Consider the following 17834-nt stretch of genomic DNA (forward strand, 5'->3'; position numbering starts at 1 on the left):
TGATAAAATTACAAATATATATATATTCAAAATTCATAGTGTTTTCAATCAAATTTAAATCTTTTTTTTTAAGACTCTTAACATTTGAATTATATTTTTGGAAAAAATTATTTCTTAAATCTCATTTGAAGTTTAAAGTTTTTATCTAAATTGAAAAACATTAATAAGAGAGTTTAGAGGGACCAGACTCATAACTTATTATCACATCTCAAGATTACTAGTTCATGAGTTTTCATATCCAAAACATTAAAAATAAAAAGTTTCAGAGTGGGAATTCAGAATCATCCCATTGAAGAACTGCAGACCCAATATTTTGCTCCCTCTTCAACTTGTCATTTACAAACCAATCACAAATCCTGCCTGCATTCAGTTCCTCCATTGTGCATTCTTCTTCCTCTGCTATCACTCTCAATAGATTCAAAGATGATATCTGCATTATTATTATTATTATTAAGTAACTATTACAACACAAATCTAAATAATAAACAATTGAACAAGAAAGAAATTAAGAATGATCAGATGGATACAGTTAAGCGGCAGAGGAATCTTTCATGGGTGCTTAGACCAGAGAGTTCAACTAATCCAGCTTCTTCTAAAGTCAAGAAACTTTTCCTCTTATTCTTCTCTTCTTGTTTATCATCATCAATGTAAGCTCTGATAAACATAGTTCGATTACAAACTGTGTTTCTTTCTCTATTAGCAACTGAAACTGTATTGTGGTGTATGAGAAGTGGATGAGGAGAAGAAATATGGAGAAATGGAGATTGATAACAAGTGGGCTTGCAAAGTTTCAATGCATTCATTCTAATAATACTAACTAAATAAATCTCTTTTCTCTTAGTTTTGAGGGAAAGGAAAAAATTGAAAGCTTCAAAAGGGTTCCTCTATAACCAGTTTGGCTAAGGTTTCCTTTCATCTTATCATCATTGGCGGGACATGTGGCCCAGAATATGGATGGATAAAATTCTTTAAGGTGTGAGAATGGGTTGCTTGATTGATTTTTTTTTTTAAAAATTAAAAATAGTAGCAAAATATTAGAAAAATAAATGTTTGATTAATAAATTATCTATGTTAGTATACATACTAACCAATAAATGTAAGCTTTTCATCTATCAATGTATATCTTTGTAATTTAATATTAATTAATTATTAATATTAAATTAGAATTGAGTATTATGTATTTATTTTATTTTAGTTTTTAAAAATAGTATAGACAAGTAAATGTTACATTATAATTATGGTTCATGAACTCCAGTTCGACATAAAATGTATGAATAAACACGAAGCATCAATGAAAGAATGGCATGGTCATTGAAGAAAATCCTAAAAACAAGAAAAGATGTTTTTCAAATGGTGAAAACCACAATTGGAAATAGAAGAGGAGTATTATTTTGGCATGATCCTTGGCTGGATAATATTCTCATTACATTCAAAGAAAAAATGCAAGGAAACAGAGTTAGAAGAGAATACATCAAGTACTCATTTAGAGACGTCTATGAAGGTAAATGTGATTCACTTTTGAGGCGTATTCCAGAAGGTGATAGAATCCTAAACCTAATGAGGCAGAAACAACTCAATGAAAGTAATGATGAAATATGTTGGAAAATAGAAAGCAATGAGAAGTTTATTACAGGAAAGGCATGGGAATGGTTAGAACAAGAGGACAGGAGGTAGATTGGCATAATGTGGTATGGTCTCCAAAGATTATTCCTCGTCACCAATTTATTCTCTGGCTGGTATACAGGAAAATGTTGACAACAAAAGACAGAATTCGAAAATATATAAACATTCTTGATATCAACTGTGTTCTATGTTCGAGAGTTGAGGAAAGCATAAACCATTTATTTGGGGAATGCTCTTTTGTAATACAAATCTGAAAGATGTATGCTGCAAACATGAACATCATCAACTTTCCAGGAATATGGAAAGAAATCCAAGAGTGGATGAAGATTAAAGCAAAAGGAAGATCCTTCTATGTAAGTATGTTGAAATGCTAATTTGGAGGAGTAATCTACAATATCTGGAAAGAAAGAAATTCAAGAACTCGCAGTGGAAGAAGTAGAACCGCTGAAGATATTTGGAGAGATATAACTTCAGATGGAAATTCACTCATTCAATCCTGGAGAGGAATCAAAAGGAATGAAGAGAATAGAAAGCTCTGCTAGATATGGGATATTTCGTTTGAGAATGTTACAAGTAGAATAAAAGTAAAAATGATGTAGGCTCTAATTGATTATTGTTATTGTCTGTAATTCAATTATTGTTTCATTGTCAAATCTAGAAATTGTCTAGATCTGATCTTAAACTTTTGTATTTTTTCCCTCTTTTGAATTTTTTTAATAAAATGGCACTAAGCTGTTTTCCAAAAAAAAAAAAGTTACTTAACCTTGATATCTAGTCGAAAATTTTAGCGAAATTAATTGATTTTGTTGTTACTCTATAAATTAGTATTTGGTTATCAAAGGCAAATTAGTATTTGGTTATCAAAGGCATTATCATGACAAAATCAACCTTGAATGATTAATCTTCAATCAAATTATTGTTCCTTATGTATGTGATACACTAACTCATTCTTTCTATTCTTAAGTAAATTCCAAGTTCATAAATTTAATCTAGAGTAGGTTTCTTTAATACTCAAAATCGATACCATTCTTAAAAAGGTTTTTAAAACGATTTTCTTCAAAATTGAACTCTTGGATGAGGCTCGATGTCTTACTTTTCTCCCAAAACCCCCGAGTGAGATATAAAACTAAAATAACAAGTTTGTCTAAGATTCTGTTTTTTTTTATTTGTTTGTCAAATTTAAGAATATAATTTTTAAGAGTTGTCATATAGTTTTCTTCCTAAAAAAAACTAGGAAATAAAATATTTTAGATAGTATGTTTTGGGTTCAGTGTTTAGAAAACAACTAAGTTATTTTCTATTTTTTCAATTTTAAAAAATTATTTGAGGAATTTTAATTAAAAAACAAATGAGTTTCTCCATGAAGACGGTTGAACTACTTCAACAAGGTTTTTAATTCGCAGATTTGGCCAGGTTCGAAGGACTCAGACCAAACTGCCAAAACTCAATTAATGCAATTCTGCACGAAAAAACCTCAAGCTAGTTGCAAAGATCGATTAGAGTTTGTCTAGCTCGTTTAATTCTAGCGTAGATTCTCCTAAATTGCATCACGGTCAACAAAATATTCAAATGAACTGCAAACGTCAATTAAATTATCTAGAATTAAATTATCTAGAATTCATCCTAATCAATTCTAAACAAATTTAGGATTATTATCAAGTCGTTGTTTCTTCAACAAACTATGGATCAATCTTATGCAATCAAATTGAAAAAAGAATAATAGCTCGAACCAGGGGCGGAGCCATGATGAAAAATTACATGGGACTGACTCCAACTTGAATCTCAGATTTAACTTTTTATGCTCCGCTTTTTTTTTCAATAAAATTTCCACGATTATTAAAAGATGGAGATTCATCATGCCCACTCAATGCACACGCTTGCAAAGTGAGCCACCGAGTGTTTTCAATAGTTGTTGTAAGCCGTAATCTGCTATTTTGTTTTTCATCTAAAGATTGTGCATTCAGTACTTTGTCAATATGATAAGGATATTCATTAAATTATCAAGATATTCAACTGCCCTATTATGTGGTGAAATATTACATCCTATATACATAACAAAAGAGCATATATCCCCATCATTAACTCTTTTTCAATATTTGAATCCATCTATTGTAAATGTAGGTTTTTGGGATTGTTTATGTTCAAACAAGAAACATGGGAAACAAAAAGCAGCATCTTTCAAAGGAGAGTATTCTAACCAAGTAAATTTTTTAAACCAATGACTTTGGAACCGTCGATTTTGATTTTCAAATTTGGTCGGCGGGTACTCATCCTTAATAGGTTGATATGACCTCATCTTGATATAAGCTCGTCTAATTTCATCCTTTTGATTAAAAAAATAATTTCATATCGAAATACGTAATGCTGGATCAAGTTTAAGAGAACTTACATCAATATCAATTCTAAGAGATTTGTTAAGTTCTTGAGCAGGGATATCAAATTTTTTATTTAAATATCGAACCAAACCAATGTAACTATTTTAACTTGTTTATTAATATTAATTTATATTTTCTTATAAAATTTTGAAATAGTTTAAAACTAAGAAATATAAAACACTATTATTATTTTAATTTTTATATTTTACCCTTATAAATCATTTGTATTATTAATTATATTAAAATAAAAAAAAATAATGTATAATTATTATATAAATATAATTTTAAAATAAATAATATTATTATATGATTTACATTATTTTATATATAATTATATATACTTTATTTATATAAACAAATCTTATTTATATATTAATTAAAATTTATGTTATTATAAATATTTGTATAAAATAAAATATTAATAATAATTATTTTAATAAAATTATATTTAAAATTAAAATAATTATGAATTAGTATATATATAAATTATATTTCAAAATATAATATTAAAGGTGAGAAGGCAAGATTTGATCACCTAACCTCTTATTCACAATTTAATTACATAGCCAACTGGGTTTACATAGCCAACTGGGTTAAGAGTCCCATGTTAAATACATATATAAAATATTTTATTTTAAAATTTTAATTTAGGTGGGGCTAGAGCCCAACATAGCCCATGTGTGACTCCGCCCCTGGCTCGAACTCAAGTTCTTATAATTTTATTTTTGATTAGAATCGGAGTTACAGTTACGGTAAGGATGAGGACTTACATATAGTTCAAATACTTTCTAGCTTGCAATTCTAAGGCAACTTTTGATCAGAGCAAATTCAAGTTTAGAGGCCTTCTTCAAGTTTTCACGTTTTTCTGGTGAGTTATTTAAGTCCCACGAGGTCTTGATCAATTTTAATGGAGATTCACTGTTTTTCTTTTTCTCTCGTTTCTCTCCCCCAAGACTTTCTCATATTTCTGCTAAAAATGAACTACGATCATATTTACCCACCGACCGATGTAGGTAGTTAGGTACCAGGTGCGGAGCCAGGTTGAAAAATTACCTGTGGAAAGAAATAAAATATGTATGAACATTTACTTTATGAAATTATGAAACAAAACAGTACATTCATTATTTATTGAATTAACTAAAAAAACTAAATTATTAAATTTTCTTTTATAGTTATTTTTTATTATATATTTGTACTTTTAATATTTTTTAACTCAAATCACTTATATTTTAATAATTAAAAAAACAAATAACGCAATGACTTAGAACACATCCATTAATTATTTGACCAAAAATAATATTATAATTAAGTTAGGTAAAGATAAAAAGCCTTTTTGTATTCATATTAAAAAAGATTAACCAAATATTTCAAAAAATGTTTTTCAGCAAAACTACTATCTTATGAATCATTATCACTCAATTGCTAATTCAAATAAATTTTGATGTGGAGAAAGAAATGATATTAAAAATGTGAAATTAACTTCTACAAGGACTTATTCGAACATCAGAAAAAACATAAAGTGTTAATTTAATTTTATTTATAAAAATAAAAAGTAAAAAGAAGTTTTACTAGGTGGAACCAGATATATGGGAATCTAATAGAAGAGGAGAGAAAAAAGGTAATTACCCCATTTTTATTTTTATTTTAATTTAATTGGGGCTGAAGCCCACCTAATCCAAGCTTTTTTTAATTTAGGTGGGGCTGGAGCCCACCCTATCCCAAGTGTGGCTCCGCCCTGCTAGGTACCATCTCCATTGGGACTTTACACCCACCACCCTCGTGAACACAAACGAACGGTTCACAAAAGAGGAAGGAATTTATCCCGAGTTTTTTCATAAGTAAACCTCACAATAACATCCCTCGATTTAGAAAAGATTGCCTCATGGCTAATCTTAGCGTGTAATCAGTAGGTGTATAAATGACATAATGCAACGCTCGTAGTATACTACCTTAATAGCAATGGGCTTTGGGCCCAAAGGTGAAACTCATGCACGTCAAAAAACTCTTCGAGTTATGTAACATTTATATTTTTATCACGTCTTGTTTTTAATTTTCTGGCCAATTTTCATTTTGAGTCAAGCATCTAGTGTCCTTAGCAGGCCACTATTTTCTGTAATGCTCAAAATCGACTCCTTTCTTAAAAAGGTTTTTAAAACTTCTTTTAAAAATCGAACTCTTAGATCGAGGCACCATGTCTTAACTTTCTCTTGAATCCCGAGTGGGATAAAGAACCAAAATGGTAAACTTGTCTAGGTTCTATTTTCTGTTTTTATTTATTTATTTGTCGATTTTATAGATTTGCCTTTAAGAGTTTGCAGATAGTTTTCTCCCTCTTAAATTATGAAACAAAATGCTAAGTACTTAGTTACATATGAGAAATGGTCAAGGTGTCTGTTGTGTCCCACACCACACGTCCATCTAAAGACAGTCTTTACTTTGAACATATGGTCATATTTTTTTTTAAATGTAATATTTATTCTTCTTCTTGTTTTTATCATGATTGGTTTGCATCCTACTTTTATCTACATTTCTAGTCTTTCCCTACTTCTAGAGCTAAAGATTTTATGTTCTAAGCAAGGTGTCTGTTGTGTCCCACACCACACGCCCATCTAAAGACAGTCTTTACTTTGAACATATGGTCATATTTTTTTTTAAATGTAATATTTATTCTTCTTCTTGTTTTTATCATGATTGGTTTGCATCCTACTTTTATCTACATTTCTAGTCTTTCCCTACTTCTAGAGCTAAAGATTTTATGTTCTAAGCAGGGCCGGCCCTGGGATAAGCCCAACGAGCCCCGGGTTAAAGGCAGCCTCATTTATTAAAATAAAGTAGACATTTCTAGTATTTTTAAAACATAAATAGATCTAGCCAAGTGGTTTAGCATTTAACAAAATATTTTTATCTAGTCACGAGTTCTAAACTCACCAAAACCTTTTTATTTTATCATTTTTTTAGCGGTCAAAATTGACGTTTTTAGACTGGAGCAGCCCAAAACTCGGGCTCCGCACTGTTCATAAGCATAAGCATGGGTGTAGGTATGTGACTGTATATACAAATATTAGAAAAGACTTCGACATACCTATAGCGTAAGAAACAAACCCAATAAACCCTAAAATTATTTTAGAAACAACAAAAATCATCAAATATTCAGGTCTTGTTGTTTTAAGCATTTGAATTTTTTTTAGAATTTTTAATGACTTAAATATTAGTTATTATAGGCAACACTTTTTTTACATATCCCAATTTAAATTAAAAAATATATAATAAAAATAATAATAATTCTATATTATTTTTAAGAAATATAAAAAAAAATAAGACATAAGGCATTTGACCCAAACCAAATATGCTTATTTCAAATGGTTGGACCTAAGTATTAAAGGCCGCCCAAAACTCGGGATCGGTACTATTCATAAGCATGGGTGTAGGTCGTCATGTGACTATATAAAAAATAATAGAAAAGACTTCGACATACCTATAGCGTAGGATACAAACTCAATAAACCCTAAAATTATTTTAGAAACAAAAAAATCATCAAATATTCAGGTCTTGTTGTTTTAAGCATTTGAATTTTTTTTAAATTTTTAATGACTTAAATATTAGTTATTCTAGGCAAAACTTTTTTACATATCCCAATTTAAATTAAAAAATATATAATAAAAATAATAATAATTCTATATCATTTTTGAGAAACATACAAAAAAAAAAAAAAAAAAAATAAGACATAAGGCATTTGACCCAAACCAAATATGCTTATGCAAAATGGTTGGACATAAATATTAAAAACAGCCAAAACTTGGGGTCAATACTATTTATAAACATGGGTGTAGGTTCGTCATGTGACTGTATATAAAAATATTAGAAAAGACTTCGACATACCTATAGAGTAGGATACAAACCCAATAAACCCTAAAATTATTTTAGAAACAAAAAAAATCATCAAATATTCAGGTCTTGTTGTTTTAAGCATTTAAATTGTTTTTAGAATTTTTAATGACTTAAATATTAATTATTTTAGGCATCACTTTTTTTACCTATCCCAATTTAAGACATAAGCCATTTGACCCAAACCAAACATGTTGAACTTAAGTATTAAACATGCCAGAAGTTAAAGCCCAGCCGGCCAGACCCACCAGGCCCTATGGCCCAACGCCAAAACAAGCCCTATTCGGTTAACAAGCAAAGACGTTAGAGACTTCTTTGCAATATCAAAAATAAATTAGGGACCTCCGCATTTGAATAAAAGGGGAAGAGACCACTCATTTCCCATAACCCTGAAATCCCTATCCCTCTCATACCGCCCACATAACCGTAAAATCCATCTCCCTCTCATTTTACCCAAAGAAACCTAGCATCTCTTCTCCCACAACGATGATGAAGCGGCCACTTCATTTTTTTGGAATAATTAAAAATGGGACAACGGATTAACTATATAGCCCGTAAACGCACTTAACCATTTAAGTAGGCACAAAACTTATCGTCTAACGAGCTCGAACCCATGAACTTATGGTTAATATCCACCTCTTATTGTCGCTAGTCTAGAAAATGGATCACCCTCATCTTATCTCTTCCATAAAACGACAACAGATTCACGTCTTCAGCCTTATCCATGTTAATAAGGTCGATGATATTGCCTTGTCCTCTTCTTCACCACTCAAACATCTAGAAGACCGGAGAAGATAAAATTTAGATAGGATCTGACCAGCCATTAAAGCTTTTAGCCATTTAGCCAAAATGGCTGACTTCGGGAAGATTCAAAGGCGGTCTGTCTGCCTATAAAAGGTCTTTCAAACGGAGAAAAAAGGAGAACATAGAAAGGGGAAATTTGACGAAATGACCCTACAAATGTCCTTAAATGCGAAAAGTGCCAGCGCATAAATTAAATAGCGTTGGTGACCCTATTTTTTTCTAGATGAAAATGCCCCTATTGCGTCACGCAACCTCCAGTTGCGTGACGCAACTGGGTGCATTGTGAAAAGTCCATAATGCCCTTGCTATATAATTAACAAAATTCCAATTCTTCCCATTTCTTTCTTCCATGTTCTCTCTCTTCACGCCCCCTTCTCCCCTTCTTCTCCTTCTCTCTAAAAACAAGACGACCCCCGACGAAGACGTCGGAATCCCAACGAAGGAAGGATGTCTGTTGTTACTAGTATGCTTCCTTTGTATTCCACTTATTATTTATTTCATTCTTTGAATGCATTGTTTGTTAGGTTTAGGGTTTAGAGATTGATTGGGTAAATGCCACTGTTGCGGCAGAATCCGGGTGCGTCACGCGAATGCGTCTCGCAAATGCGGGTGCGTCTCGCGAATGGTCATACCTATACTTTTTGTTTCTGTATGTTTAATTATATTTTTGGTGAATGTTATTGTGGGTTGAACTTCTCTAATTTTCATTGTTCAGGAAAAGATCTGAGGATAAAAAATGATGGAGGGCTCAACTTCTCATTGCTCATTTTCTTCTTGACTTTTGTTGGATGCATATCTGTTATGGTACTTCGACCCATCACATTGGATGCATATCTGTTATTAAATTTTAGGAATTTGTTATGTAAAACAAATTTTTATTGATAATAAAACATTCCCTTGTAACAGGGGTATTTTAAGATAAGTTAATTTTGTGCATTGCTTAATAAGTTTGATTCTCAATTAAAGTCTCTCAAATTAAGAGTTTGAAGAGGATATGAATGGAAATATTTAACTATATGATTGGTTTACAAAGAAAAATATGGTAACAAATTCTTTTAATAACAAAAGTTCTAAGGGCTGCTTATTCATTAACAAATCAACAAGGCTCTTCTTGAGTACCAAAATGTTCACAATGAATAAAATGTTCCTTTTAATTGTTTTTGCACCAACTACAAAACAACAAAGCTTGCTCTTCTTCCATGGAGAGAAATTTTCTATTTTCCAAGTCTTCAAGTTGTTGTAGTGCATGTAGTCACAACTGGTGCACCACTCACTTGTTTTGCACATCTATACTTCTTTGTTATGAATCTGTTCAAACAAACACATCAACAACATTAGCTGATCCTCCCTTTTTCCATTTGGTATAAAATATTTTCTAAACCTTATACTGCAAGTTTTGATGCTTCATTTGCTATAAAAATCATTTTCTAGATAATGATCCAAATTAGAGCATAATTTGTTGCTTCGTTTAGCATAGAGATCATTTTTTTTAATAATGACAATGTGAAGTTACTTCTTACTTACCTAAAGAAGTCCTTCCACGTCAACTCATACAATTAGAGAACCATTGACAGCTCTTTTCCATTCTATTATACAAAACAATCGAAAGGTAAGAGTTAAAAAAGACACATAAAAACAAAAGGTGTTAATAATTCTACTCATTTCTTGTTCATACCTGCTGGCTCATGGTTGAAACTGGGTTAAGACCAAGATCAGTGAAACAAATTCACGAAGTGAATTATTAATTATTACCAGTCAAATAAGAGCTCTGTGCTGACTCCAAGGTTGGAAAGTTTGGTGAAATGTAAAATTGGATTGGTGTCTCATTTTACTAATTGATTGGACAGAAATATTCGTTGAACCTTCATCTTGTTCTGTTGCTGCTGCTTGAGGAATAGCCATCTGCTGCTTTGCTTGATTTTCCCATTTTCTTCACCCATATATCTGCAAAAAACCAGCAAAATGCTCTCACAAATTATATAGAAACACAAATAGATAGTGATCACAACCTTTATCATGGCAAGGGCGATTGCGAAAAAGTTATACAAGATATTTTATTTTATTAGGACACATTTCAATATTTAATATATTTTAAAAAATTATAATATAAAAATAATAATTTTTTTTTATTTTTAATTAAATAAATAAAATAGAAAAAAACATATTAAAAATTAATTAATTATATTTAATGATAAAAAAACTTAATAATTAAATAAAATAAAATAAATAAAATAAATAAAATAAGAAATATAAATATATAAAAGTGATAAGGATAAATAAGTAATTTTGGAGGTGAGTGAGAAGTGGAGTCGGAGTGAGAATAAAAAAAAAGCACCTCCCTATATATATATATATTTGTTGTAAGAGAAAAAAAGTAAAAAATAAATAAAATAATATATAATATATTATATATACATAAATATGTAGATAGTAAAAAATAAATAATAATTACATTTTTTTTTTTAAAAAGTAATAATCTTGAAAAGATATAAATAAATTCATATTTAATAAATAAGGAATGGTTATTAACTAGAACATGATGTTTCATGGATATCAATATAAGAAATTAAATATTGACTTTTTCAAAAAGAAACTATAATTAATAATGAGTAATGATGGTTAATAAAAGTTTACCTTTTCAAGTTAGTAAATATATTTTACAAACCTCCCATATATATTTATAAAATTTAAATACTTTTAACTAATATTTTCTCTTTCATCAAAAAAAAAATGTGATAAAAAAATCATAATAATTAGTTTTTAAGATTCAATTTAGTTGAGGTCATTTGTACAATTTTTTAAAAAATTCTTAAAAATTAAAAATTAATTTGTTATAATCTACCTAAAACCAACTTTGTTAGTTTGTTATCTTTTTTACAATTATAAAATTTGCTTAATCTCCATATATAATTTAAATTATGAAATTTTAATATTTTCAATGATTATTATTTAAATCATCCACAAATTAAAAGTATAAAATAATAAAATTGGTCAAAATTTTAAAGTAGAGACGGTAGTTCTGACGAGCACGGAGAAGTAAGCACAAGAGCCTTTTCTCGAATGTAACCAAGCCTCAAAACAAAACAGAATCTTAAAAGCGTTTAGCTACACAAAATATTTTTCTAATTTTAGAAAATTTAGGTTGCGACTCTATAATGTAAAAGTCAATTACCGACTCATTTAAAATATTTTCTAAAATCCAGGAATTAAAAAGATTAATTAAAATTTTAAAAATAAATAAAGATAAAGAGCCAAGAGATTTCGAGGCGTTATAACTTTTTTGGCAACTCTGTTGAGGACATTTGAGGCTTAGTTTGAAACAATTTTTTGGGTATTAAAATAAATATTTTTTAAATTATTTTACACTTATCTAACTAATTTATGTGAGCCTTATTTGAAAAGGGAACAAACACCATATTTATTTGAAGATGTGTAACATATGTATTAAACAATACACTTTACAGCTCTATTGAAATACGTGCAAGGATTCGTCAAATGGAATGAGAAATTGTTCTATTTGAGTAATGATGCGAGAGGAAAACCTAAAAACATGGGATCGATCATTCTCTTTTGCAATGAGCCATCCATTAGGATGTAGGCATTTGTAGAGATGAGAAAAATTTTCTAATTTAGTTGATATTTTTCGGTTTCGGTGTTAACCCCTCCATTATCGGTAAATGATACTCTCTTATGATTCACCATAAGACAAAAATCCTAGTTAAATTATTCAAACTCATTGTTTGACATGCCCAAGCAACAAGACAACGTTAAAAAGTCATGTTACATGACTACTATATTTATAAATACGTGTATTCATTATAGTCAAAGTAAACACTTTTAAGTACATCTTGACTTTCAAAACGAACAAAACAACAAAGAAAACTATAATTCTTAAAATTATGGGCAATTTCTCATATCAAAAGAAGAATTAAAAAAGAGGTGTTCACTCACTTAAGAACATGTGTTTGTACATTTATTACATGCATCTCATGTGAGACATTAAACCTCTATTATATTTAGACCTCTAAAGATGGCTACTCGAGAGAGTGATTCTAAAACCAGAAGGTTCACAAAGTTATCAATGGCCGAAGAGGGAAGTTTAGTATAACAAGAGACAAGGTCATCTTCTGAAATGGCTGAAATGAAAGTCATGATGGCCTAAATTACTGCACAAATAGCAGAGTTTTCTTTAAAGGTCGAAAGTAACCTCAAAAAACGAGTCTTTAATTCTGAAAATTTTATGCTAATCCCTCCTATGCAAGCCATACCTAAACCTTTAGTACCTACAGACTTCATGTCTATGTATAAAGATTCCGATACTAAAAGATATCAACCAACTTCACAACAAGTATGGCCTAAAGAAATGGTAGGAGCTTGTGGCAAAGAAAATAATCCACAATATGTTGATACTTTCGTTGGCCCAATCCCAACTGCTCGGGTCAATGAGTATACGAAAATGTACAATGTACAAATGGCAAAGCTTGAAGCCTTAACTTCCAAAATTCAAGAACAATATGAAAAAATGACTAAGGGAAAAGGAACGGGAGCCTACAACATATGGAAGGCTGGACTAATAGCCGTTGAGAACGATCCAATTCAAAGTGACTTAAAAATGTCATAACTCGATAAATTCGACGGGAAAATGGACCCTTAAGTGTACCTAAAATGTACGTAGGTACCCTTGGTTACTAATAACTCAGAAAAGAAACCATGCGTCAAATGCTTCCGAGATACCTCACTAATTCGTCTCTTTGTTCGTACCACCAAGAGGATATAGATAGGATTGAAAGTTTTGATAAAACCGCTGAAGCATTCATCGACAAGTTTGCTATGTACATCACAGTAAAGAAATCTGAAAGGAAGCTGAAAGACGTTAAACAAATGCACGATGAGAAATTCTCAATGTTCATCACAAGATAGAAAGACATCGCTTCGAATATGCATGCACTCCCGTGTGAGGCGGAACAAATTCAAATGGTCAAAGAAAGTATCAACTGTGCATATAGTGTTGGAATGACCGGTAAGAAGTATAAAACTTTGGAAAGTATAATGATAGTTGTAATTGAAATGGATCAGGTTATGGACAAAGAAGATCATACTTCTAAAACCCAGAACATACATGGAAAGAAAACGAAAATCGACATCCATTACATGTTTGAAGTTTACGTCGTAGAGATGGCTAACAAAAAACATAGTCCAATACTTCAAAAACTGAGGCGTGAAAAGCCCAATTAGATATACGATAAAAACCTTCAAACACACGACAAAAATCTTTAAACATGCGAAAAACCATGTCGGGTATATGATGATTTGGGAATTATAGTGGAACAAGCATTTGAAAGACTACTCAAAGAAAAGGGAATCGAGCTAGAAGCTCTAAGAGATGATAAACCAATAATAGGTAGGTGGACAAACTTGTTTTGTAAGTACCACCAGTGCAAAGGACATGGCACTAATCATAGTTTCACCTTAAAGGAAAAGTTCCAAGACCTGATCGACAAAAAGGTCATGTCCACCTACCCCTTCTACAAAAGTCACCTAAACCTTTAGTACCTCAAGACTTGATGTCTATGTACGGAGATTTCGATACTAAAATATATCAACCAACTTCATAGCAAGTATGGCCCGAAGAAATGGGAGGAACTTGTGGCAAAGAAAATAATCCACAATACGTTGATACTTTTATTAGCCCAATCTCAACTACTCGGGTCAACGAGTATACAAAAATGTATGATATAAAAATAACACGGCTTGAAACCCTAACTTCCAAATTTTAAGAAAAATATGAAAAAAATAATAAGGGAAAAAGGAACGAGAGCCCACGACATAAGGAAGGCTGGACTAATAACCACCGAAAACACTCCAATTTCCCGTGACTTAAAAATGTCGTCACTCGATAAATTTGACGGGAAAATGGACCCTCAAGTGTACATGAAAATGTAATTAGATACCCTTGGTCACCTATAACTCGGAAAAGAAACAATGCATCAAATGTTTCTCAGATACCTCATTGGTTTGGCTCTTCATTCGTACCACCAATAGGATATAACCAGGATCGAAATCTTCAATAAAATCATTGAAGCATTCATCTACAGGTTTGTTATGTACATAACATTAGAGAAATCTGAAAGGAAGCTAAAAAACGTTAAGCAACTACACAATGAGAAATTTCCAACGTTCATCACAAGATGGAAAAACGTCGCTTCGGATATGAATGCACTCCCGTGTGAGGCGAAGCTGTTGGGTCAAAATATTTTGACTAAGTGTTGAAATAATTTAACCACTGAGATTTTGATGATGAAATGACTTATGAGTTTTGATGCAGGTGTATTGAAACAATATTTTATAAGACTTGGCTCTAATGAGGGTCATTAGACCGATTTTGGCATTAGATGCATAAAATTAGACGTACATTCTAACTCATCGGAGTTAGACGTGTAGTCTAATGAATGTATAGAATTAAACGCAAGTCTAATATACACGGAATTAGACGTCAGTCTAATGTGTTCGAAATTAGACGTACAGTCTAACTCAGTGGAGTTAGATGTGTAGTCTAATAGACTTGTAATTAGATGGATAGTCTAATAGATATTTGGAATTAGACGTGTAGTCTAATGAATGAACGGAATTAGACGTGCAGTCTAACTCAGTGGAGTTAGACGTGCAGTCTAATAGAAAGTGAAAGTTAGACGTGAGTCTAACTCCTTCAAACAAGTCTGAGGTAGAACCGGAATTAGACGTGTAGTCTAATTCAGTGGAGTTAGACGTACAATCTAATGGTTATTGGAATTAGACGTGTAGTCTAATTAGTGAAAGTTAGACGTGAGTCTAACTCCTTCAGACAAGTTTGAGGTAGAACCGGAATTAGACGTGTAGTCTAACTCAGTGGAGTTAGACGTACAGACTAATGGTTATTGGAATTAGACATGTAGTCTAATTAGTGAAAGTTAGACGTGAGTCTAACTCCTTCATACAAGTCTGAGGTAGAACCGGAATTAGACGTGTAGTCTAACTAAGTGGAGTTAGACGTACAGTCTAATGGTTATTGGAATTAGATGTGTAGTCTAATTAGTGAAAGTTAGACGTGAGTCTAACTCCTTTAAACAAGTCTGAGGTAGAACCGGAATTAGACGTGCAGTCTAACTCAGTGGAGTTAGACGTGCAGTCTAATGGTTATTACAATTAGACGCGAGTCTAATTCTATTAGACCAGGCGGTCTAATAGACGTTATTATTAGAAGGAGATGTTTGATTTCATTAGACTGATTTTCACAATCCGTCTAACTGAAATACGTCTAATGCTCAACTTAAGCAGTTTGCTTGAAGCTAGCATTTCACCTACCCACATGATAAAGCTGTACCCTACTCCTGCTCTACTTTCTAGTGAAGATTAGTACAACAGCTATATGCAACCAACCAAGGAATGTCACGTAAGAGAATTTTCCTCATATTACTTGTTTCACATGTACATCCCTAATGGAATATTCGGTGCACTACCAGTGATGTACGGCCACGATCCTTGTGCTCAGAACTTGCTGTGTACAATGGAGGTTTTCCAATGGAAGAGTGCCACATATCATTCTAAAAGATTCGACTGTTAGCTCCTACTTAGTATTTAACAAATCAAAAGGACAACGGACAATCCACCTCACGAACAGCCTTAGAAAACGAACCAGCAATCGGATTTTACAGAGAGAGAAACTGTTCTATCATCTTGCTTACTGAATTCAAGCCTTTGAATACTCATACTGAGAAGCTGCTTTCTGATTGTACTGTGTGAATCAAGAGAGAGCTAGAATCAAAACACCTTTAGCTGAGTGATATTCTTCATCTTGTAATTGAACAGAAAGTGTTATGTTCAATAGTGAGCTAAGTGTGTGTAAACTGTATTTGATTCGAATCATATTATAGTGAATCCTTCCGGTGGTTGGAAGAAGGGGTGACGTAGGAGAGTTTCTCCGAACATCCATAAACAAACTGTTGTGTTCTTTTATTTTTGTCATCTTTTCATATTTCATCTTGTGCTTCAAACCCAAGTAAACAATTCCGCCTTGAATCTGTTTCAAGTGTTTACAAGTGTTTGCGTAGAATAGAAAGCGAATTAAATCCCTAACAGGATTTCTTTCAAACCGTTTTTCATAAGCCTTCATCCTTAGCCAGACCCCCGTCTTTATTGATAAAGTCGATCCTATCAATTGGTATCAGAGCCTTGTTTCTATTCTCAAGCATCAAGAACCTGAAGCATGCTATCATCAATGAAATTCCTCTTCTATCAAAGGACAACTACGAATATTGAATGATGAGAACGCAAGCTCACTTGGCCGCTCTTGACTATGATATGTTGAGCGTCTTTATTGATAAAGTCGATCCTATCAATTGGTATCAGAGCCTTGTTTCTATTCTTATGCATCAAGAACCTGAAGCATGTTATCATCAATGAAATTCCTCTTCTATCAAAGGACAACTACGAATATTGAATGATGAGAACGCAAGCTCACTTGGCCGCTCTTGACTATGATATGTTGAGCGTTATTACTGATGGCCCCATAAATATTTCGAAGCCAAGAAGTGAGTGGACTAGTAAAGATAAGATGACCAACAACCTGGATAATGTTGCTAAGAATATTCTGTATCAGTCGATCAACATGAATATGTTTTGTGAGATCAAGTCTTGTTCCACTGCTAAAGAGATTTGGGATAAGCTTAATCAGATCTACGGTACAAACACTCAAGCAAAGAAGAACCAAAAATCGTTCATGTGTAGTGAAAAGAAATCCAGATGGGCTGATAGTGATTCAGAGGAGTCTCCTACTGAAAAAGAGAACGAAGCTGTAACTTGTCTGATGGCAAATGACCAATCTAAGGTAAATGATATCTCTACACCAGAATTTACAAACGAGGAGTTAACTAATGCACTCAATGAAATGGCTATTGAGTACAAGAAGTTAATTGAATCCTTTTATGAAATAAAAGTCAAATATGAATCAATTGTTCTTTCCTCCAACAAAGAATCTGAATCAAACGTTGTTGAAGAAAACTTAATAGAGATCTCGTCTAAGAATGAGATGCTCAAAGAACAGATTCAAATTCTTTCATCTGAAAACAAGAGACTAAACTATGTAATCAGTGCATGGACAAGATCCGGAGA

The 17834-nt window shown here is 31.8% G+C and overlaps 1 protein-coding gene across 1 annotated transcript; it reads right to left on the minus strand.

Annotated features, from left to right (window-relative positions):
- Positions 1–250: 250 nt before the first annotated feature.
- LOC124917237 lies at positions 251–868 on the minus strand. Its single transcript, XM_047457706.1, has 2 exons — positions 528–868; positions 251–430 (listed from the first exon to the last, which is right to left on the minus strand). Exons 1-2 carry the CDS (start codon positions 801–803, stop codon positions 263–265), a joined length of 444 nt encoding a protein of 147 aa, XP_047313662.1. The 5' UTR covers positions 804–868; the 3' UTR covers positions 251–262.
- Between the last annotated feature and the right edge of the window lie 16966 nt (positions 869–17834).

Source organism: Impatiens glandulifera, unplaced genomic scaffold (genome assembly GCF_907164915.1).
Source record: "Impatiens glandulifera unplaced genomic scaffold, dImpGla2.1, whole genome shotgun sequence".
Classification (NCBI taxonomy): domain Eukaryota; kingdom Viridiplantae; phylum Streptophyta; class Magnoliopsida; order Ericales; family Balsaminaceae; genus Impatiens; species Impatiens glandulifera.